Source organism: Mobula birostris, chromosome 23 (assembly GCF_030028105.1).
Source record: "Mobula birostris isolate sMobBir1 chromosome 23, sMobBir1.hap1, whole genome shotgun sequence".
NCBI lineage: Eukaryota > Metazoa > Chordata > Chondrichthyes > Myliobatiformes > Myliobatidae > Mobula > Mobula birostris.
In genome coordinates, this window is record NC_092392.1 from 31,361,545 (window position 1) to 31,386,706 (window position 25,162).

General features: G+C 40.7%; 1 protein-coding gene across 2 annotated transcripts in view; it reads left to right on the forward strand.

Annotated features, from left to right (window-relative positions):
• Positions 1 to 206: 206 nt before the first annotated feature.
• The window catches only part of LOC140186727 (transcriptional regulator QRICH1-like), a 47,900-nt gene continuing 22,944 nt past the window's right edge, over positions 207 to 25,162 (forward strand). Inside the window, exons 1-3 of one of the 2 annotated variants that reach the window (XM_072241242.1) lie at positions 207 to 472; positions 2,472 to 2,591; positions 22,252 to 23,280. In XM_072241242.1, the coding sequence (XP_072097343.1) occupies positions 2,571 to 2,591; positions 22,252 to 23,280 (1,050 nt within the window). In that variant the 5' untranslated portion in view covers positions 207 to 472; positions 2,472 to 2,570. The remainder of the gene's footprint in view (positions 473 to 2,471; positions 2,592 to 22,251; positions 23,281 to 25,162) is intronic. The other variant, XM_072241243.1, reaches the window with a different exon arrangement.

The following is a 25,162-nucleotide window of genomic DNA, read 5'->3' on the forward strand; positions in this document are numbered from 1 at the left end:
AGAAGGGTCGCGGCGGGACGGCGCGCCGCTGCTTGAACTTTGATTGGCCGCTGGGTGAGCGGAGTGAAGGGTCGCGGCGGCACGGCGCGCTCTTCGATTGGTCGCTGGCTGAGCGGAGTGCAGGGTCGCTGCAGCGCGGCGCAGACTCCGCGTCCGACCCGGGGGGCCTCTTGGCGCGTGCGCTCGCTGATCGGTGGGGGGGGGCCACTGGCGGTGACCGCGCATGCGCGCGGGACTGGGGGCTCTGTTGCTGGTCTCGCACTTGGGCGCTTCGCGTTTCATCGTCCCTCTTTTATTGGGGATAGTGGGAAACGCTTTTGGCTTTTAACATCGGGGGGGAGGCTCGGGGCTTGTAGGGCGGTGAACTGGTTGGCTTGGCCGCGGCTTTCTGTGTTCGGCCCCTTCCCCCTCCCTCCTCCTGCTCCTGTCGCCGTCTGGCCGCAACAGGAACCGTGCAAACAAGAGAAGAAAGGTAAGGCGAGAATGAATGCAAATAAAACACCAAATAGCAACAATGCAAGATAAAGTTACAGGGGCTGCTCCGCCTTAGTCCCAGGAGTCGCAGGTTGCCTGGCATCACACCGAAAGTGCAATTTCCACCAGCAGCAGGATGGGATCTGATAGGCTATACTATACAGGATATGTAGGATGCACTATAGCATCTATCTTTATAACACGTTTTTCTTGGGCAAAGTGTGAGGGCTTCGTGAATATCAGGTTCTTCATGTCCTCCACTGCAAGAGTCCTTTAATTTTATGTGTTTTTTATTGCAAAAATCCTTTAATTTTAAGTGTGCATACCGGTAAATTTTTATTTTTAATTAGAAGTCTTCAAATTAATACTTATTTGCAGAACATAGCTGACCAAGGCCAACATTTTTCCACTCTAGAATTGGGAAGAAATCTATGGAATATACCTATAGGTCTGGCTTTACAAACCAGCTACTATTAGAAAACATGTTAATTTTACAGCCTTTCTTGAGTAACTTTCATTTTGGATGAATAGAATAAATTTGTATGCCTCCTGAAAAATGTCATTTAACTGGTAAATACCATTTAAATGTTTATTCAGTCAGTATATTTGATATCTTTGATTTTATGTTATTAAATAGCATATTGAGATTCAGGATTGTTTAATGTCATTTCCATTACACAAATGTAAAGGGTAGTGAAAAAATTTGTTACTCTGGATCCAATGTAGCATATAAAAAAAATTGGAATACTTTAATTCATATTTTCTGTTTCGCAGTTTTATACAAGTGAGTGTTTAAATGCTAACTCAGAAGGTTATCTTTTTTTTGTATGGAAACTGGAATTATTTGTGTTTGGAAAACACCCTTTTACTGCAGAATTCTTAGTGTGGTGTAAAGCACCCAGTTATGTTTTCTCTCTGACATATAGCCAGGCAAATAGGGCTGTTCACTTTTGTCCCTCCCTCTGATATTCTGTAAAATTATAGCCATTATCATACCCCTTTTAGTGGTAATTAGTGTAATATTTGTTGCACACAAAGCTTTCTTTTTGGTGTAATGCAATCCAGATGCAGAGCAGAATAATATCAAATAGAACTGCAATGATTTTTGAATCAACTGATTGTTGTTCTCTAGAAGGTGTTCTAATTGATACGTTTCAGAATGTCACTGGCATATGTCGTGAACTTTGCTTTCACGTATGAGACTTTGGACTTTTATACAAGAGCTTACTATGTTGAATTTTTTCCAACTGTTTAATGTAGAATTCTGACAACTAGTTGGTTGTCCTGTTAGTCCAAATGGAATTTGTGCCCAAGTCTACTGGTGAATTTAATGCATCAGGCCTTGAATTGCATTAAAATTGTTAGTGTAAGTGATTTTGAGAGTTAATGATCAGGTTTGCTATTATCAAAGAACTTGCATTTCTATTAATTTAATGATTTGTTGAGATACAGCGTGGAATAGGCCCTTCCAGCCCTTTGAGCTGTACTGCCCAGCAATCCCTTGATTTAATCTGAGACTAATTATGGGACAGTTTACAATGGCCAGTTAACTGGCCAACCTGTATGTCTTTGGACTGTGGGAGGACACCAGAGCACCCAGAGGAAACCCACACAATCACGGGGAGAATGTACAAACTCCTCTCGGGCAGCTGCAGGAATTGAACCTGGGTCCCTGGTACTGTAAAGCGTTGTGCTAACTACTACACTACCCTGCCACTCCAATTGTTTGTTTGAGGTGAGATTTTTAAGGGGAATCTGAGGGAGGAACTTCTGCACTCAGAGGATGGTGAGAGTGTGGATTGAGCTGCCAGTGGAAATGGTGGATTCGGGTTTGATTTCGACATTTAAGAGAAATTTGGATAGGTACATGGATGGGAGGGCTGTGGTCCGGATGTAGGTCAATGGGGCTAGGCAGATTAACAGTTAAGCATGGACTAATGGGCCAAAAGGCCTCTTTCTCTGCTGTAGTGATCTACGACTCTAATTTCCAATTACAGAAGTGGTAACGAGGTTACCGAAGACTTACAGTAGTGGCTTGAGACAGGGATTGGTGGTGGCATCTGAGCTATCTCAAATGATATGAGTAAGCAGGCGAAATGAAAGCTGCCAATACATCTGTAAGTGAACTGAAAGCTGTGAGAAATATGCAGAGGGTAGGTGAATATATATGGGTATGACAGATGGAAAATATGGAAAAATGTAACGTCATCTACTTCATTTGAGAGTTTCATTTTAAAAAGTGAGTGCTTGAAAGTTGTTGGTGTTTTGAGGTGGGTAAATCCCTGAAAGTTGGTTTGGAGGTTCAGCTGTCACTCAGTAAGGCAAATAGTATATTTGCCTATACCATAAGGGGATTTGCCTACAGGAATAAAGCAGTCTCACAGAAATTTTACATAAGGTAATATGAAATTGTGTCTGAAATACTGTCCAATATCTCATCTTCCTGTTGCCACAGTGTGTTTCAAAGTTCACTGCTTTGAAAAGCAAAACCAAAACTGCAGATGTTAGAAATCAAGTGCAAAATGCTGGGAATATTCGGCAGGTGAGGTTGCTGTTTCAGATTGCAAAATCAGTCATCAAAATCAAATGTTTACAGTTTTTCCACAGATACTGTATGACCTACGTAGATACAGTACTGTGCAAAAGTCTTAGCCAACCTACTATATATACATGCCCAAGACTTTTGCACAGTACTGTACTTGTGGAGTGGAGAGCGAGTTTGTGAATCTGGCGGGAGCCAAGGATTTTGGGAATGACGAGGGTGAAGAGCCACAGGAGGAGGGTAGGACAGGTGGCAGAGGAGGAGCGCCAGGGCAGTGGGAGGGGAATAGAATGGCACGGGTGCCATCCAACCCTGAGACACCAGGCAAGGTCATTTGATTCCAAATAATTGGTTTATTGATCATTACAGAATGTCTCATGTCTCTCTGGTGCTTCCTACTCCCTTCCCCTTTTCCCAACCACGATTCCCCTCTCCCTACCCCCTTCCCACTCAGCAGTCCACAATAGAGAACCATATCAGGATCAGGTCTATCATCGCTCATAAATGTCATTAATTTTTTTTTCTGCAGCAGTACCATGTAATACATAAAATTACTGCAGTACTGTGCAAAAGTCTTAGGCACCCAAGGGTGGGTGTGTGTGTGTGTGTGTATATATATATATTTTTTTTTCATTCTATCTCTAAGATTTTTGTGCAGTTCTGTAGATGAGCATTTTCTGTTCTCATTTCATGAGATTGATTCTTTCATTATGTGTAACTAAGCCGAGTTGGCTTATACTGTATTTGGTTTAGAAGAATGAGACGTGATCACATTTAATCAAAACATTCTTATGGAGTTTGACAGGGCTGTTGGAATGATCATGTTTCTCTTTGGGATGTTGGGAAATTGCAGGCATGGATGAGAAGAAATGTATTTATCCAGTGGATTGAGATTTTTCATATGCAAGCAGATCATGTCAATGTTTCTAGTCAAAACATTGTTAATGGATTTTGTACTTTAAGGGAATTGTGAAGCGTAAATGACTATCTTTGTAACCTTCATCACCCTTTGCATAATCTGAGATTACTGTAATTAAAGAATTCTCGCCTTTTGTATATTTCTGGTTTATGTTGCTCTATCAGTGGCAGCCATATGCCTTTGATTACTCAGATCTCAGGGCCTGAATTCTATTTAAATTTGTCTGCTTCATACAAGATCTTTGCTAGTTTAAGATGCTTCTAAAGCTTAACCTTTTAATCAAGTGTTTGATTGCCAGTGTAGATTTCTTCTTGTGTATCTGAAATGGCTCAGTTGCTGAATCATTAACTTTTGAGTCTGAGGCACACTAATCTAGGTCGAGTCTAAATCTCACTGGTGGGTGAATGAAGCCAATAAAAGATGCCATTTTTAACAGAGCCCTGGTCTGCCTTCTCACCTGTACATAAAGATCCCTGCCCCTATTTCATTGAAGGAGCAGTTACACCCGATGGTTAGGCCAGTATTTCAAGCCAAGTCAAGTCACTTTTATTATCATTTCAACCACAACTGCTGGTACAGTGCACAGTAAAAACGAAACCGTGATCCTCCAGGACCATGGTGCTACATGAAACAACACAAAACTACACTAGACTACCTGAAACAGCACAAAACTACACTAGACTTCAGGCCTACACGGAACTACACAAAGTGCACAAAACAGTGCAAGACAGTATAATGATTAATAAACAAGACAATAGGCACAGTAAAGGTCAAATTACAATATAATGATGTAAATGTAAACAATGTTTTAGCAGGAATTGAGAAAGAAATGAGCAAAGATTGCAAAGGCAGTGGAGTGGTGTTCAGTTGCGTGTGTGTGTGTGTGTGTGTGTGACTTAAGTCAAAATATTTAAAGTTGACTTTTGTAGTATGATCAGTTTGTTTTCCCTCAAAGGGACTGCTATGTTTCCAAAATGGTATTGACTAGGAGCAATTGCTTTTGCTGTGGTGCAAGATCAGTAGGTTTAACATCTTGCTGGAAAAATGGCACCTTCAGCTGTGCATCATTGCCTTTGGAATGCAATTCATAAACTTCCTTCATGGCCCTGTCTTCCCTCAAAGGTACTTGATTGAAACAAATCAATAGGAATTTGCAGTTTTGGCGAAATATACACAACTGAAACTGTTCCTCTTGTAGTTGTGCAGATTTTAAGTCATTGAGCTGAAAGATAACCCTCACGAGGAATGACAGAAACGGGCTCTTCCGCACATCAGGTCCATACTCACCTTATTGCTCGTCTTTAGTAATACTATTTGCCTAAATTTGGGCCAACTGGGGTTATTGTAAATGGGCAATAATCCGTCTAAGTCTTGTCTATTTAAATGTAGTGCTTGCAACTGACTGCACTTCCATCACTGGCACCAACTTTCAGGTGCCAACCATTTCAGATCTCTTGCCTTAAAACTACTCTCTCATGCTTTTAATACTTCTATTATGGGAGTAGTTTCTGTCTGTCTACCTTGTATAACTCTGTCAGATCATCTTTCAGCTTCCTTCACTCTAGTGAATATAAATAAATCCAATCCAACGTCTCCCCAGAATGGAAGCCCAATATTCTGGTGAATATTCCCTAAACTCTCTCCAGCGCAACCACATTGTTGGTGACCAGAATTGCACATCGTATTCAAATTGGGATCTAACCAGTGTTAAGTACTGTAAATTGGCAAATTAATTCCTAACTTTTATACTAAGTTCCCTGACCTATAAAGGCAAGCATGTCATATGTCTATCTGTGTAGCCTGTTTTTAGGGAACTGTGGACATGTACTCCAAGGCTCTCTGTCCATTAATACTCCTTAGTTTTTCACCCTTTACTGTATATGTCCTTTTCCTATTAGACTTTCCAAAGTGGATCACCGTGCACTTACCAGGACTAAATTCCATCTGCCAATGGTCTGTCCCAGTTTCTGTGTGATCAAGTTCAGACTGTGCACTTTGTTCATCACTATCCACATTACCACCAACTCTGATCTCATCAGCAAATTTATTAATTGTATTTTCACTTGCAAGTTGTTAGGTCAGCTTTTTATTTGTTGAAAGTTCACAGTAAATTTATTATTAAAGTACATATGTCACCATATATATCCCTGAGATTCATCCCTGTGTTTGTGGGCAAACACAGTAAATACAAGAAACACAACGGAATCTATGAAAGACATTACCTCACAAGATGGACAACAAGCAATGTGCAAAGACAAATTACATTGCTACATACAGTAAAATACGTCATTTGCATCAATGACTAACCATTACAGGGTGTGCTTGGGCAGCTTACAAATGTTGCTATGCCTCCTGCGCCAACATTGCATGCCATAATTTACTGACCCTAACTCGTACGTCTTTGGAATGTGGGAGGAAAATGAGGAAGAAACCCATGTGGTTACGGGGAGGACGTGGAAACTACTTAGGACAGCGGCAGGAATTGAATCCCTGATTGCTGGTGCTGTGAAGTGTTGTGCTAACCAATCTGCTACTGTGTGCATTATATAGTCATAGTCATACTTTATTGATCCCTGGGGAGATTGGTTTTCGTTACAGTTGCACCATCAATAATTAAATAGTACTAAAACCATAAATAAATAGTAATATGTAAATTATGCCAGGAAATAAGTCCAGGACCAGCCTGTTGGTTCAGGGTGTCTGACCCTCCAAGGGAGGAGTTGTAAAGTTTGATGGCAGGCAGGAATGACTTCCTATGACGCTCAGTGCTGCATCTCGGTGGAATGAGTCTCTGGCTGAATGTATTCCTGTGCCCAACCAGTACATTATGTAGTGGATGAGAGACATTGTCCAAGATGGCATGCAACTTAGATAGCATCCTCTTTTCAGACACCACCGTCAGAGAGTCCAGTTCCATCCCCACAACATCACTGGCCTTACGAATGAGTTTGTTGATTCTGTTGGTGTCTGCGACCCTCAGCCTGCTGCCCCAGCACACAACAGCAAACATGATAGCACTGGCCACCACAGACTCGTAGAACATCCTCAGCATCGTCCAGCAGATGTTAAAGGACCTCAGTTTCCTCAGGAAATAGAGACAAATATAGGTCACAGATACTAGCACAATTGGTAATAAAGGTTTATCTGTTGGAAATGTATCCTTCTCTCTGCCACTGTTGGATCAAATTAACCAGATTGCCATGGATCCATTGTGCCTTAACCTTCTGGAACCTTGTCAAGTGCCTTTCTAAAGTCTAAATATACAGCCTTTCCCACATTGGTAGTATCTACAGGAGGCACTGACTCAAGAAGGCAGAGATCCCCACCTATTAGGCCATGCCGTCGTCTTACAGCTATCAGTGGGCAGGAGATGCAGAAGCCTGAAGTTGCGTGTGCTTATGTTCAAAAAGCAGTAATTATTTTTGTCACTGATAGTTGATGAGAAATAAGCAGTGAGAGAATTCAGGAACTGTTTTTCTCACTGTGGTTTTAAGCATTCAAGCTTGGTGATGTCAGAAATGGCTGGGATTGAAAACAAATTAGGAACTATGAATAATTTGAAGATGTCAATATCTTGAATGTTATAATAAAAAATTAAGATTTAGAGGATGTAATTGTCAAAAGCTTTGCATGAAGACAGTTTATTATCTACACTAGGTGTCTGCGCTGATTTTGTTAATTTACAGTTAATCGAAAGACCACGGCAGTGTACACTGGATGAATTCCTCTAACTATTAGGAACTAATGGTTTCATAGTACTGTAGTAGTATTGGTAGTATTCTAATTAGTTCAGTATTTTATTTAAATATATAATTTGTTACTTTGTTAAATGGTAGTTTTAAAAAATTGCTTTTTACTGTTTTTATTGAAATAGTTTAATTGGGGCAGTTGTTTAATTGGGCTGAAATGTGCTGGTCCTGATGTGTCCTGATTAATAGGAATCCACTGCATATGCAAATCTTAATCTTGCTAAGGATATTTTGTGATTCCTTTTTGCTCTCCTAATTTAAGTTCTTTCCTAAACAGTATATTTCTAAAGAAGCTCCCTCAATCTGAGTTGTTTATGCTGTTATATCTTTCCCCTCTTCTTCAGACCTTCAGTATCCTTTGTCATCTGGGATTCCCTAATTTCACCATCTTTGCCTTTCATTCCAGCAGGAAACATACTGGCTCTGAATTCCTTTAAAAGGTTCACGTTTGTCAGCTGTTTTATCCGATCACCATCTATTTCTACCAGCTCCACATTTATGCTGTTAAAATCAACCCAACCACCACCACCACCACCTCTGTTCCCCCCCATTCATGACATTAACTTGACATGCAACTTTATTCCTTTCCAAAATTAGAAACTTGCAGAATTATGGCCATGTGTCTCAGTGTTCCTTCAGTTACACTTGCACCATCTGCGCAACTTTATCTCCTGAAATGAAGTCAAATATTACCCTGTCTTAAGTATATCTATATATGTTGCGTCAAATAACTTGGGTGTAAATACATTCTACCCCATCTAAACCCCTTGCACTAAGTTAAAGTCCTCCACGTCTATAACTCTATTGCTCTTGCTTCTTGCCATGATTTCCTTGCATCTCTGTATTTAAATCCTGATGACTAATGGGAGGCCTATTATAGCGGTTACTTGAAAACAAACCAAAACTGCTGAGAGACCAAGTAAGGGAGTTGACACTGTATGATGTGCTTCCAAATAACAGAGTTCCAAGTTGAAAGAAGTATGTTTGAGCCTTTATTACGTAGCCAGCAAAGACAAGTGATCTTCTACCAATGAAAAAAACTAACAAAGCTAAAATTAGTGATATAATGAAGATTGTAAATAAGCGTATTAAGTGGTCAACAAAAAAAAAAATCAGCCCAGGCTCACTCCCTCAAACTAAATTAAATCTAATAAAGAGAGTATATGTGACTACTCATTCACTTTTCCACGTCCCAACTTGTGACAAATTACCCATAATAAATGCACAACACAAAATATGATACAGACAGCCAGAAAATAGATACATGGCCCCTACACCTATAGTGTATCCCCAGCAAGGTGATTACCACTGGATAATATACCTCCAGCATATCCTCTTTAGTTACTACTGTTACGATTGTGCTAATCAGCAGCATGACCCCCCCTTCCTCTTTTATGTTTTCCTCTGTCACATCTGAAACTTCTCTATCCTGAAACATTAAGCTGCCAATCCTTCTCTTCCCTTAACTATATTTCTCTGATTATCGTAATTCATTCCAAGTGCTGATCATGCTCTATTCTCATGTGAATTACAAGTGAGGCTGTCAGCCCTCCTATGTTCTCCAAACTGCCTATGTTTGCTCTACCACTGGATTTATTCTCTACAGTTCTCCAGCTACTGTGCTGCATGCTTTCTCGCTTTTTTCTCTCTTCCCCCCCCCCCGATTAATTAAATTCTTTTGAAGTAGTTTGAGAAAACCCCTTTGCAATAATGATTTCCTCCCTCCAGTTTAGATGCAATCTGACCTTTTGTTACTGGTCCACGTTCAGATTTGTTATCCCTGTCTTGTATGATGTGGTTGGTTGTTTTGTGGCAGCAGTACGAGCAAAGACAGAAGATTACTATAAATTACAAAAATAGTACAATAGAATGTTGTACAGAAATCCCCTGCTTTTCGAATGTTCGCTTTACGACACCTCGCTATTATGAAAGACCTACATTAGTTACCTGTTTTCGCTAACAGAAGGTGTTTTCACTGTTATGAAAAAAGGCGGCGCGAGATAAAAAGCAGCGTGCAGGAAAAAAAAAGCAGTGTGCGCCCCGAGCAGCTGCTTTTCCCCGGATTCGGAACTGCATTCTCGCCGGCATTGCTTAAACATGTGCCTGTGAGCATCCGTTTGCAAGATGAGTTCTAAGGTATCGGAAAAGCCTAAAAGAGCTCGTAACGGTGTTACACTTAGTGTAAAACTAGACATAATTAAGTGTTTCAATCATGGTGAACAAAGTAAGGACAAAGTGAGTTTGGCTTGTGGAAGTTGATGAAGATGATGTTGAAGAGGTTTTGGCATCCCATGACCAAGAACTGATAGATGAAGAGCTGATGCAATTGTAAGAGGAAAGGATAGCAATCAAAACCAAATGCAGTAGCAAACGGATGGAAAGTGAAGTCATCCAGGAACTGAACGTGAAGCAACTGCGTGAGATTTTCGCTGCAATTATTGCAGAAAAGTACGACTTTAATTTTGCAAGGGTACGTTGGTTTAGGGCATATTTGCAAGATGGTTTGAGTCCTTACAAAGAACTGTATGATAGAAAAATGCACGAGGTTAAGCAGTCAAGCATACTGTCGTTTTTCAAGCCTTCCACATCAGATGACGAACCTCGACCTTCGACATCGAGGCAGGCAGACATAGAAGAAGATGACCTGCCTGCCCTGATGGAAACAGACGACAATGAGATGACACCCCAGTGTCCCACCACCCCAACCCCTGGGCCGCGGACAGATACCAATCCACGAAGAATGTAGCGGTAGCCAGGATGCACCCAGCACATCTTTGAGAAAAAAAGCCGAAATAAACAAGCTAATTAATTACGTGCCGGGCAGCACCAATTAATTAGCTTATTTATTTTGGCTTTTTTCTTAAAGATGTGCTGGGTGCGTCCCGGCCACCGCTGTACCCCTGCGTGCTTCGCAGATCGGTATCGGTTCGCTGTCTGGAGGGTGGGGGTCACTGCGCCACCCCAACCTCCGACGACTGAGCCTAACACACCATCATCAGTGTGCTCGATGTCTTCCGGATTCCCGTAAGTGATACTACACTGTACATACATTATTTCTACTTTATATAGGCTGTGTATTTTTATGTGTTATTTGGTATGATTTAGCAGCTTCATAGCTTAAAGGTTACTGGAGAGAGTGTTTCTGCTGAGGGCGCTTGTGCTGCGTTCCTGCCGAGGGCGCTTGTGTGAGATTTTCACTACAGTGAACAGTGCAGGCAATGATTGTAGAGAAGTATTTCTACTTTATATAGGCTGTGTATTCATCATATCATTCCTGCTTTATAATATGTTACTGTTATTTTAGGTTTTATGTGTTATTTGGCATGATTTGGTAGGTTATTTTTGGGTCTGCGAACGCTCACAAATTTTTCTCATAAATTAATGGTAATTGCTTCTTCGCTTTACGACATTCCGGCTTACGAACTGTTTCATAGGAACGCTCTACCTTCGGATGGTGGGGGAAACCTGTATTCATGGACAGTACAGAAGTCTTATGATGGAGGGTAGCATAGCAGTTAACACAACGCTTCACAGTTCCAGCAACCCAGGTTCAATTCCCACTGCGGCTTCTAAGGACTGCCTGGGTTTCCTCTGGATGCTCTGGTTTCTCTCCACAGTCCAAAGACGTATTTTTTGGTAGGTTACTTGGTTGTTGTAAATTGTCCCATGGTTAGGCTAGGGTTAAATTGGGCGAATTGCTGGACAGCACAGCTTGAAGGGCCGGAGGAGCCTATTCCGCACTCTATCTCAATGAGTAAATAAATAATAAATTAAAAAAAGGAGTTGTTCCTGAATTATTGAATGTGTCTTCAGATTCCTGTACCACCTTTTGATGCTAGTAATGAGCAGAGGCCATGTTCCAAATGGTCATTGTCATCTCCTATCGGATTGTCAGATTCCTTCCTCTTCAGTCCTTTATCTTTCCAACTCACCTGGCTTCACCTATCACCTTCTAGCCATCCTCCTTCCCCTCCCCCTACCTTTTTATTCTGGCATCTTTTCCCCTTCCTTTCCAGTCCTGAAGATGGGTCCAAAACATCGGCTGTTTATTCATCTCCATAGAATGCATGACCTGCTGAGGTCCTCCAGCATTTTGTAATTGTTGCTTTAGATTTCCAGCATTTACAAACTTTCTTGTCTTAATAATGAATGCCTTCTTGAGGTACAGCCTCTTGAACAATATCTTGATGTTGCCACCTACCTAAGAAGCAACCTCAATGATCCAAGTACGAAGAGCTATCCCTCCTGCACCAGCATTTTATCCACGCATCACTCTATCTTTTCTAGCCTCATTAGTTGATACATGTTTGTGTTTCAGTTGCCTATTAGTGTTAAAACGTAGTGCTCAATGATACATGTGACTATCATTTCTTGCAGACACTATTGGTGTAGCATATGGATGTGATTGAGAGATGAGTAAAGATGGTGAGAAGAGTAATGAATACTCTGTGAATAAGATTTAGAATGATGAATGGCCAGTAGTATGGATTGTGGGAGGGAATAGTATTAATTATGTTGAACATGTTAGTGAGATTAAGGATAGCAGACACTGTAATGATTTGGGGGAGTCTCAATGTCAGAAATTGCTTTGTAGGGGCTGAGAGTGTTCATCAGGCTGCAGTAGCTGTTTGTGGTCTATGTTGGTAGTCATTAACTCAGCATCAAGATGGTCTTCAAAAAAATGCGGTTTCCCTTTCTCCACCATTGATGCTGCTCTCACCTGCATGTCCTCCACCCACCTTCCCGCTGTCTTGACAGGGATGAAGTACCTCTTGTCCTCACCTACCTCCTCATGAGCCTCTTCATTCAGCACATTCTTTGCAACTTCTGCCACCTTTAGTGGGATCCTACCACTAAACACACCTTTACCTCGCAGTGCTTTCTGCAGCTATTGTTCTCTCCATGATTCCCATGTCCATTCATTTCTCTTCACTAATCTTCCTCTGGCACTTATCCTTGCAAATGGGAGAAGTGCTACTCCTACCATGCATGTCCTTCCTCGCCTCCATTCAGGGCCCAAACAGTCCTTTCAGGTGAGGCAACAATTCACCAGCAAATTTGTTGGGGTTGTCTGTTGTATCTGGTGCTCCTGATTGGCCTCTACATTGGTGAAACTTCGCTCTATCTGCAAAAAAACAGAATTCCTGGTGGTCAGCCATTTTAATTCCTATCTTCATTCCCATCTGGGTAACTTCCAACTTGATGGCATGAACATCAATTTCTCTAACTTCTCCTAATTTTACCCCCTCCTCCTTCCCTCTTCCATTCTTCACTCTGCCCCCCCCCCCCCACTTGCCTCCTTTCTCCTCACCTGTCTATCACCTCCCCTGCTGTCTCTCCCTTCTGGTTCACTCTCCTCTCCTAACAGACTCCTTCTCCAGCTCTTTAGCTCTTCCAGCTATCACTTCCCAGCTCCCTACTTCATCCTCTCCTTCCCCACCTGGCTTCTCCTATCACCTTTGAGCGTGTCCTCCTCCTCCCCCCCCCCCCCCACACCCCCTTATTCTGGATTCTTTCCCTCTTCCTTTCCAGTCCTGAAGAAGAGTCTTGGCCCAAACCGTCGACTGTTTATTCATTTTCATAGATACTGCCTGACCTGAGAGTCTTGGCCCAAACCGTCGACTGTTTATTCATTTTCATAGATACTGCCTGACCTGCTGAGCTCCTCCAGCAATTTGAATGTGTAATTCAGCATGATGTTGGCTAAGTCTTTTTAAAAAAATGAGTTTAGCCCATCCAGAGGTATTGCTAGTCTTTAAAGAGGTCTTTCCTTCCTAAAAATCCACAATTATAATAAAACATCTGTGTTTAATATTAAGTTAGTTATCTTTTGACTGTGTTATGAATATTTTTGTACAGTGCATGCTAGTTTGCATTAAGTACATACTGCATATGCTGTACCATTTAATCATCGAAATGATTAGACCTACCCCCTGCGGCTAGGGGTCAGCTGTCTGACTCTGCTTCGGCCCCACTCTGTGAGAGGTGCCCTTTGGATCGTTGGCTTTCACAGAAATATCTTTCATGGTCTTGAAATTTGAAATATTATGTGGATGCACTGTGATTCAGGGGAATGTTGTTTCATTTGCGAGAGTGAGTGTATGTGTATATATGTACAGTCAGATGACAAACTTGAATTTTATCTTTATATTCATAGGGTTGGATTGTGATATAAAGGAGAATTATTTGTAATCCTTTATTAAACCTTTACAATTGCAATGAAGATTTTTGTTTTATGCCAGTGTTCTAGTATGTAACATAAAATTTTGTGTAAATGAAACAATTCCATTTTCATATGTCTTGACACCAGCGTTTTTTCAGCAAAGGACATTTTATTTGAAGATTACTATATTTTTCAAAGTGTGTTTGTGTTATGTAACATTGTGCCAGTCAGTCATTAATAATGACAAAGAACAATAAATTTATTGAAAGCCTTCACAAAAAAAGTGAGTTAAGAGCACAAAATTATACTTGTTAATATACTTCAATGTCAAGAGCAGTATCTGTTTTGATTAGTTTCAATAAATGTACAGTGGAAAGCGAACAGTACCTCAGTAAATTTGCATTGGAATATATTTGAAGCTTGCAATATATAGAGAATTAATGTTTGTAATTCATTTTAGTCATGATCATTAACAGTATGGTCACAGAGTTTATGCTGATCATCAGGCACCATTCACATGAACTCTTCTTATTTCCACACTGTCGTCAATTACCCCAGTTTCTCTCACTTAGCTGTACACTAGGGCCGGTTCACGCTGGCCAATTCTCCTCCAAGCCCACCTAATTTGGGAAGTGGGAGGAATCTGGAAAACTTCAGAGAAATCCACGTGGTGACAGGGCAAATATGCAAACCTCACTTGGAAAGTGGTGGAGACCAGGACTGAGCCTAGGTCACTGGAGATGTGAGTCAGCTGTACTACCATACTCAATCTCCTGAGATTTTAACATTCATAAATATAGAACATAGAAGAGTACAGCACAGGAACAGGCCGTTCGGTCTGTAGTACCAAACCAGCTAAAAAATAAAGAATCCAAATGCTTACCCCTCCTACCTACAACATGTCCTTCCATCTTCCTCACATTCATATACCCATCCAAACATCTCTTAAAAGCCTCCAACGTGTTTGCTTGTACTACCATACCAGGCATCTACCCCTCACGTCACTCTCAAACCAAACCCCATCTTTCAAAAAAACCAATCTTTCAAAGCCTGCCCTCTGGTATTAGACATTTCAACCCTGGGAAACGGATACTCAGTATCTATGCCTCTTATAATCTTGTAAACCTCTATCAGATTTCCTGCCCCCAGCCTCGGCCTCTCCAGAGCACACAACATAAGCTAATCTAGCCTCTCACGATAGCACATGCCCTTTAAATCAGTCTACATCCTGGTGAACCTCTTTTGCACGCTTGTCAAAGTCTGTGTCCTTTCTGTAATCAGAAGCCTTCATCAGGACCTCCCCCTCCTCCTCACACTTTCAAATCTCTTACTAACTCTTCCTTCAGTTAGTCCTGACGAAAGGTCTCGGCCTGAAACGTTGACTGTACCTCTTCCTAGAGATGCTGCCTGGCCTGCTGCGTTCACCAGCAACTTTGTGAATGTGATTGTGCTACTTATGCAATGGACTGGATGATTTGGAGCATTAATATGTTCTTGGTTCAGAAATTGGTTCCTTCAGGAATGCAAAGGGGATTTTTAGTTCAGAATCAGGTTTAATATCACTGGCATATGTCGTGAAATTTGTTAACAGTAGCAGCAGTAAAATGCAATACATGATAATATAGAAAAAAATAAGTAGATCAATTATAGTAATTATATATGTATATTAAATAGTTGAATTAAAAATAGTGCAAACACAGAAATAATTTTAAAAAAAGTGAGGTAGTGTTTGAGTTCAATGTCCCTTTTAAGAATCTGATAGCAGAGGGGAAGAAACTGTTCCTGAATCGCTGAGTTTGTGCCTTCAGGCTTGTGTACCTCCTTGCTGATGGTCACAATGTTAAGAGGGCATGTTCTGGGTGATGGGGTCCTTAATAATGGACGCCACCTCCATAGGTTTTATGACATCTTCAAGGAGCAGTGCCTTGATCCTGTGCAGTAGCCTCCCTCCCGTTCCAGACAGTGCAGCATGTTAGGATGCTCTCCGTGGCACATCTGTAGAAGTTTTTGAGTGTTTTGGGTAATGATCCAAATCTCCACAAACCCCAAATGAAGTACAGCTGCTGTCCTGCGACCTTTATGGCTGCATTGACGTCTTGGGTCCAGGTTAGATCCTTACCTTGACACCCAGAAACTTGAAATTGCTCACTGATCCCTCAATGAGAATTAGTTAGTGTTCCCTCATCCTACCTTTTCTGAAGTCTACAATCAGCTCTTTGGTGGTACTGACGTTGAGTGCGAGGTTGTTGCTGTGACACCACTCAATGAGCTGGTATATCTTGCTCCTGTATGTCCTTTCGTCTCCATTTGTGATTCTGCCAACAGAGGTTGTATCATCAGCAAATTGATAGATGGCATTTGAGCTATGCCTAGCCACACAGTCATGGGTATAGAGTCAGCTTCTGCAATGTTCCCTTTTGTTCAAGTTCTACACACAATATTGAGATTCTGACAAATTCAGAATTCCACCATTTCTCAAATCATACTAAATTCCATTGTGACTGCCAACTGACAGAAGAAGCACCTCCTTCCAATATTACATGCTTATTTTACATCAGTGAGCCAAGTTGCTTTCTGAGAAACTTTACCGTTTAGACAAGAACTGCACAATTCTTTCGTTAATCCTCTTGAAAGATGGTTACGTAGTAAGCACTACTTTAAAAATAACAAGATTGTAAGCTTAGGATGTTCATAAATTTGAAACAGTTTTCAGGTTACTGGAAACAATTTTCTCCAATTGTTTCTATACCAGGATTCTACATTGTTTTTCAGGGAGGGAAGTATACAGTATATATTTCCACTTCTAGCCATGATGCTTTCTTCATTGGTTTTTATCAGGGTAGAATTACTTCTGCTTGAACAGTACTGTGTAAAAGTCTTAGGCGCATATATATAGCAAGGGTGCCTAAGACTTTTACACAATACTGTATTAATTGTATGTATTCCACTGTAGTGCTGCTGTGTTTAAAAAAAACAACACACACAAATTTAGTGACATGAGTGATAAACCTGATTCTGATATGGGTCTTTATTGTGGGCTGAGAGTAGAAAGAGGGCAGGGAGAGGGGAGTTAGTGGGAAGCACCAGAGAGATTCTATAATGATCAATAAACCAATGGTTTGGAATCAAACAACCTTGCTTGGTGTTTCAGCGCTGGTTGTGTCTGCACCCATGTCAACTCCCCTGCCCTGACACTTCTTCTCTGCCATCTGTCCCACAGTGCTCCACCCTCAGTATTCCCAACATCCTTTGCTGCCACCAGATTTACAAACCCACTCTCCGCACCACGTTGACAAATACAGTACTGTGCAACCCTAGCTATATATATATATGTGCCTGAGACTTTTGCACAGTACTGTAGCTGAGATATTATAGGAAGTAAAGGTAATATAGGAGTGGGGCAAAGAAGAAATGTGAGGAATATTGAATGCTGCCATAAAGGTGACATTCAATGCCACTAATCTTCAGACCACGCTGCTGACTTAAACTATTTTTCATAAGAGTAAGCAAAGAAACAAAGTAACCGCATCGTGCTCCAAACACTTGTACAAACCACCTTTCAGATTCAATGAATACACAGACATACTTAGCACTCGCTTTTGTGTAGCGAAGCTGTTTTATTCTTCATGGATTTGGGCATTGATAGTTCAATAATTATTCCTGGAGCGCACACAAGCTACTGAAGAACTCAGCGAGACTTGGCCCAAAACATTGACTGCCCATTTCCTAACCTTAGATGTTGCCTGAGCCCGGAGTTCCTTCAGCATTTTGTTTGCTGCTCCAGATTTCCAACATCTGCAGTCTCTTTCATGATTTTGTAATGACGACTTCTTGTTGCCTCTGGTAACTTGTTCACATGCTGAGATGATCTTAAGAGCTAAGGTTCCAAGTACATGGCTGTGATAAGATACTGTGGGTCTAATTAAACCAAGGTGTACTTCTTCTCTGCTGGATTCTTCAGCACGCAGTAAGTGTGAACAGCTAGGTATTTTTTATTACTGATTTTTATTTTGCAGTTTTGGTCATCAGTTGAGACTTCTAAGAAATGCCTCATTGTTTGCATCATTGAGAGGGAAAAGGACATAATCAAGATTGTCCATGGTTATGGAACTTCTGTCCTGGATCAGAATTGTTTTTGCCTGCATTTTGTCTAGTAGCCAAAGACTGGTACTGAAAGCATTAATCTGAGACACCACAATTGTGTTTGGTCTTTGAGAGAAAAGTTTTACTTGATTGCCATCACATAGCATTGTGTCAGATTTCTTTAGCTATGTTCACCTAAAATAATCTTGAATGTAACTTGCTACCTATCCTCCTGGAGTTGTTCTCAGAGCCTTTGTTAGTGTGATGCTTCATCATTTTGTAGAGCATCTTTAGCTCAGATCTTATGGGCAAACTGTGAATCAAGTAGGTAACTTTGTATCAGTTGCATCCCTGGTACCACTTTATTTTATATGCTTTTTACAGGAATTCTCTGCTTTTAGTTAGCTAGCTAAAATAGATTGAAAAAAATAGCTGTTGATATTTTGTGGTCAACAGTTTATTTCGATATAATTATAGTCTTATGAGGAGTGTTTTGCCTAAGGATTAAAGAATGTGCATAACAATTGATACAGGATACAAGGAGATGGCTATTAGTGGTCGATGGTCGGTCTATAAAATGGCCATTTATAAGCCCAGAAGTTATTATTGTCATGATCATTTTTTCCCTTCTAATTGGAGTCTTCAGCTTGACATTATTGAAGACTCTTTTAAGCTCTGACTCTTCATAGAATCATAGAAATCTACAACACATTACAGGCCCTTCGGCCCACAATGTTGTGCCAACTATGTAACCTACTCTAGAAGTTGCCTAGAATTACCCCACTGCGTAGCCCTCTATTTTTCTAAGCTCCATGTACCTATCTAAGAGTCTTTTAAAAGACCCCATTGTATTCGCCTCTACCGCTGTCGCTGGCAGTACATTCCACACACCCACCACTCCCTGTGCATATATTTAAAAGAAACTTGCCTCTGACATCCCCCTTGTACCTACTTCCAAGCACCTTAAAACTGTGCCCCCTCATGTTAGCCATTTCAGCCCTGGGAAGAAGCCTTTGGCTATCCACACGATCAATGCCCCTCATTATCTTGTACACTTCTATCAAGTCACCTCTCATCCTCCATCGCTCCAGAAAGAAAAGGCCAAGTTCACTCAACCTATTCTCATAAGGCATGCTCCCCAATCCAGGCAACATCCCTGTAAATCTCCCCTGCACTCTCTATAGTATCCACTTTTCATGTCCTTTATCTTCTCTGATGCTCTCCCTTGAAATAATACCCTTAGTTAACCCTGACACAAATGGTGGGGAAACTGTAAGAATTCTCCAGAAAGTAAGCCATCAGGAGATCCAGGATATCTTGAGTTTTAATATACTTACAAAATCTCAACAGCCAAAACAAAGTGTTCATTAGGGTGATGTGATAGGACTGGAATTGGGTATTTCTAAAATGTCTTCAAACCTTAAATGTTTTTAAACAGAAAAGAACTCTCACTTTCTTTCAACTTTCAAAGTTACATATTGGTGTGCACACAAATTAAAAGTGGGTATTTTTAAAACTAAGCCCTTCGATCGTGCTCTACCATTTAATAAGATCATGGCTGCTCTGATTGTAACGTCAACTCTACATTCTATTTGACTGTCAGTGGCCTTTCAACCCTTGCCTGCTTGTCAAGAAACTGCCTACCCTTCTATCAGAATATTCAGTCTGCTTCCACCATCTCTCGAGGAAGTGTTTCAGAGACTTGTAGTGTTCTGCCAATAAGCATTTTGCTCCATCGGAATCGATTATTAGTATTTGTAGATTTTCACCACAAGAGGAAATATTCTCTACACACCCACCCTGTTAAGACCTCTTACATTTTAACTAGGTCACCTCTTCTATGAAGTTTCCTTATTAGACAACAAACCTATTCTAGATACTGAGTACATTTTGGAAAGTTTTGCATTCATGCAGCACACCTAATCATGCATTTCAAATGGGCCAAACGATGATTGGCATGAGGGAGCTGCTTTTGACTGGCAAATAAAACCAAACCCCCACACAACAGGTTCTGACTGTGCGAGTCCTAGGCACTATCCGTCATGCTTAGAGCTGGCCACAGGTGAATTCCTTGAGCTCCTGGAGTCTCGGGTTCTCTGCTGTTCATGCAAGTTGATCTCTTACCTTGGGGTGATGTTGGTGCTGTTTTCAATCCTTTGATTGAAGGTTTCAAACTAGGCTTTCATTGGCTGTGGTCCTTTGCTGGCTGCTGGGGGGATTCTTCACTGCTGTCCACGGCTTCAGCTTGCTGATGGGGTTAGTTATACCCCTGATTAGATATTCAAGAAACTTCTCTTGGCTTGACCAATTGGACACGAAGGTGAGAGGGTCACTGCTAGTTGGTTTACAGGATAATGTGTTTGGGGAAGACTTTGAATGCAACCTTTCAAGTGATGCAGGAAATCTAGGTTTCTGTCTTTATTTTTCTTTCCTTGGACTGACACTTAGGGTAAATATTCAATCACTAATCGGTGGACTTGCATGTGCTCAGTGGCACCATTTCTTGCTGTAGAAATGTTAATGTGAGCTTTGACTGAATGTCTGACCCAAATAGTTTTGTGGATTTGAATTTCCCACCAGACTAAGGTCAACTTCGGCAAACTGATGTCCAGCAACACACACAAAGTGCTTGAGGAACTCAGCAGGTCAGGCAGTATCTATGGAAACGATGTTTCGGGCTGAGACTCATCTTCAGAACTCCCAGCTGCCTGTGCTGAGGCGCTATTTGTCTTGACCAAAACAGGAGATGAAAAATCTTTATTCCCTTTTGCACTGAACAGAACTGCTGTTTTTTGTCCAGGCTATTTCATTGCCTTTTCTCTTCTCCACCACCCCTCAAAGTCAGGGGTTAAATCGCTTAGACTGTGCTGTAGAAAACCTCAACAATGCCTCTGAATTTTTGTCTATAAACAGATGCATGCTAAAATTAAATTAGCTCAAGTTATAACATTTCATAACTTTCATCTAGCTGTTGATTTCTCACATTGAATGCAGTTTAACGTGGTGCAAGCTTGTTGGGAAGAATGGAAATTTTGAAAATTCTTCTGTCCATTGGATTATGTGGAGAGTTTGCTGGTGTAAATATAGGCATGTTTTTGGAAACAAGAACTTTTGTAGGTATTCCTGGATAAGTTCCAATATAAGTGTGAATTGTCTGCCTTATTATTTTACCTCTGTGATGTTCTGTATTGTTGGGTCAGAGGTATAACCATATAATAAAGAAGAGAAATCTTTACTGGTGATTCAGTCAGGCCTAAAGACACCCTCCACCCTTGAGCAAAGCTACATCAATTTTTTTCCTTTCAACTGTTTGAACTTTTGTGACATTTGAAGTAATGATTTCATTAATACAGTCCCTTGAGGTAGTATCTTGGCCATACTGATTTAAAAAACCTGTAGAATAGGTTCCCAAACTTCTCATGTATCCCATTTGAGAGAACTTTGTTTTTTCTGAATATTCCTCATCACCCAACTTCATTCTCCTCTAATTTAAAACGTTGAAGTAAACGGTATTATTTTATAATTTCTCTCACTTCTAACTTTACCACACTTTTCCAAATTGAACCTCTGGTTGGAAGGACTTAAGTTGTGCCACACTGTTTAATAACTTTAATAGTTTCACTATCACTGCCTTTCAGAATTGCAGTCTTGCATTGAATTGCATTTGTTTTTTGTGTTACTTTAGATATTTGGCATCTTCAATCCTTTCAGTTTCATAAAAGCGTCCTTCTCATAATCATTTTATTTGGGTTTGTATTATCCATCCAGCATCCTTTGACTTTCTACCATCAGGTGGAAAGACAAGAATGGTCAGGATGGGAAACAGTTTCTTCCCTCAGGCCACTAGGCTTCTGAACTTCATGCTGCATCGCATTTGAAGTGTCACTGGATAATTTGTACAGTACCCTAAATATATAATTTATGCACTGTACTTTGTGTAATTCATTTGTAAATTTATTTCTTACTTTCTTAAGTTATGTGCGTTATATGTGCTTTACACCCTGGTCTGAGATGTGTCTAGTTTTATGGTTTACATGTAAATAGTTAAATGACAATAAACTTGACTTGTTCCTTCCCACCTTAGTTGTCACATTGGCCAATGTTGGTGACTGCCTGATTTATTCAGGCTTTCTTTCTTGGGTATCTAACTGAGTAATCTTTTTGCTCCAGAGGAATGAACTTTATTTTAGTTTCCTTCAATCGCTTCATTTCACTTTTGCATGCCACTGTATATGTACAGTCAGATAATGAACTTGAACAAGTATGTGTTTTATGCTAAGGTATTTGATAAGACATTTTTCTTTTTTTTTTCTTTATGTAGGAACCCAAAATGAATCATTCATTGGAGAATTCAATTCCCTATGACGAATATTTAAGAATGAAAGCACGGACAATGCCACAGCATCGTATGAAAGAATTTTTGGATTCGGTGAATGGGAAAGGATCTGAAGAAATTCAACAATTTGTTCAAACTCCTGTTACAATGTACCAACAAAGAGGACACTACATATACATGGACAGTGCTGATGTTGCTGGATCTTTACTCGAGTTATCTAGACCTATTAGTTCTCCAGTTCAACAACACACAGCCCAGGGTTCGCCAATAGGACAACAGCAGATGCAGTCTCATTCTGTACAGGCTCAGCAACCACACCAGTTGGAAATTCAAACGGATCACCAGACCCTGCAAGCAAAGCAGATGCAAGCTCAGTTGCATTCGCAAACTACTTCTGAGGAGCCACAATCTGGTGGTAGGGTCATCAACTCCTTAGCACAAGAACGAAGACCCAGCTCTTCAGGTGTTCCTCAACCAGTAAAAAAAAGGAAAGTTGATTTACCAGTTGAAGAAAGCTACACTATGAGTCAGCCTCCGGGACAAAATACAGTGACCACTGTGCTTACTTTGCCTTCTCAGGTACAACAGCAAGGCTATGTTCCTATTCGCCAGGAGCTGCTTACTGTGGACAGCAGTCAGTTATATAGTGTTGTTCCAGCTACCACCTCAACTTCTGGCCCATTAACCAATGCAGAATCCTGGACTATATATACAACTCCTGCACCTGGCTCTGAAGGTCAAACAGTACTCCAAACCACAATCCCTCATGATGACTGTAATCTAGTCCAAATTGATGAAATCCCAATGAATGTGACTGGAATCAAAATAGAAGAGGACAAAGACAAGTCTCTGGATGCAGGGAAATGCCAGCAAGACAAAATGATACATCCATCCGTGACAACTGCATTCTCAACACAATTTGTGAGTGCAAATGGAAATCTTCCTATTCCTGTTACGATGCAGGCTGGTGGGAGAACCTATCAATCTCTGAAATACTGGGATCCACAAGTACAGGTATGTGAACAATTGGTTAATTGGGGAACTAAAAGAAGTTCAAAAGTTCTGCTGAGTTATTTCCACAATAAATTGAGGGAACATCGTAAAAGCTTTATGCATTATTGCTTGTTAGATGACACAGCCGAAGAGCCCATTGATAATCTGAGATTAAGAATCTATTGTAAATTCATAGAATGGGCAAGGCCACCTCAATTTATACACTACTATGCAAAGGTCTTAAGACACATATATAGCTAGGGTGCCTAAGACTTTTGCACATACTGTAGCAATCTTGTGTTGCACTGTGGTGCTGCTGCTTTGTAAAAAAAAACAACAAACAAACAAATTTCATGATGTAAATGATGATAAACTTCATTCTGGTGTGGGTCTCTATTGTGGACTGAGTGGGAAGGGGGCAGGGAGAGGGGAATCATGGTTGGGAAAAGGAAAAAGTAAAGAGGAGGGGCAGGAAGCACTAGGTGATGTTCAGTAATCAATAAACCAATTGTTTGGAGTCAAATGACCCCTCACCTGGTTTCTCAGGGCTGGATGTGCCTTGACCTGTGCCACACCCTGCCCTCGGCACTCCTCTCTGCCACCTGTCCCAACCCCTTCAGCGGCACTCCACCCTCACCATTTCTATCAACCTTTGCTTCCACCAGATGTACAAATTTGCGCTCTGCTCCATGTTGACAAATGCAATGCAAAAGTCTTAGCCACCTTAGCTATAGATATATGCCTCAGACATTTGCACAGTACTGTAGATTAGAACTGTAACACATCTCAACTTTACCTTCAGCTAAAGACCTTAAATTTCTTGGCATCCATTCCACCACCCTGAGCAAATGTCATGACATATATACTAATGCAAAAAAATGTCTAAGAAAGTGCGTAGTGGCTGATTCTAACAAACCAATGCTGCTGGTGGTGACCCCCATGGATTGTTATCCTTGTATAATGTGCCCTCTATGTTCTAAAAATCGAAGAACTATATTTGATCCTTTATTACCAGCTAGCAAAACACACAACCTCGAAGCAATGCAATTAAGCATAATAAAGTGGTTAACGAAAGATATGACATTTGTCAGCCCCAGCTCCACTGCCCAGAGCAAAGCATGAATACATAACTTATTCCCCTTTGCTTTTGCTATATCCTCCCTCAACGTGATGAGTTACCATAATAGACAAGCAACACAGAGTACGATGCAGATAGAAAACAAATGCGTGGCTCCTACAACGTGCATACCCTAATTACCACTTATTTTGTCTGCTGGATAAATTTTTGATTTGCTTTCTAAGAACCGTAGTGGAGCAGTACAGGAGGTGGAAGCATAAGGAATAGTTTGGATTCTTTTGGTGTAACCAGAAGAAGAGTCTAGGTTAAATCACTGGATTAAAAGTTTTTGCCCTGAACACTATTACTGGTTTGTATTTCAATGCTAAAAACTCCTCTTTAAAAATAACCAAGCAAATTCTATTTGAACAACAACCAAACTAAACAACACTCTATTCTTTTGGTTGTGGTAGACTGGTGCTTTTTTTGGAACGGGAGATGGTTTCTGTTACTGAAATGATTGCAACCTAGGATGTCACATCACTAAGGGATGCAAATAATGATAAACTTGTACAAATGGGCTTAGTTGTTCAGTCAGCAGTAATTGTTTTTTTTTGTTGAATCAGAGAACTCTTTTGGTTTATTCCTCTATATCAGCATCTTTTTAAAAAAAAAAAAAAAAAATAATTGTAACCATCAGCCTGAAACGTCAACTGTACTTTTTCCCATAGATGCAGCCTGGCCTTCTGAGTTTCTCCATCATTTTGCTTGAATTTCCAGCATCTGCAAATTTTCTCTTGTTTGTAAAAGAAAAATTACATTGACTTGGCATCAGCAACAATTGTT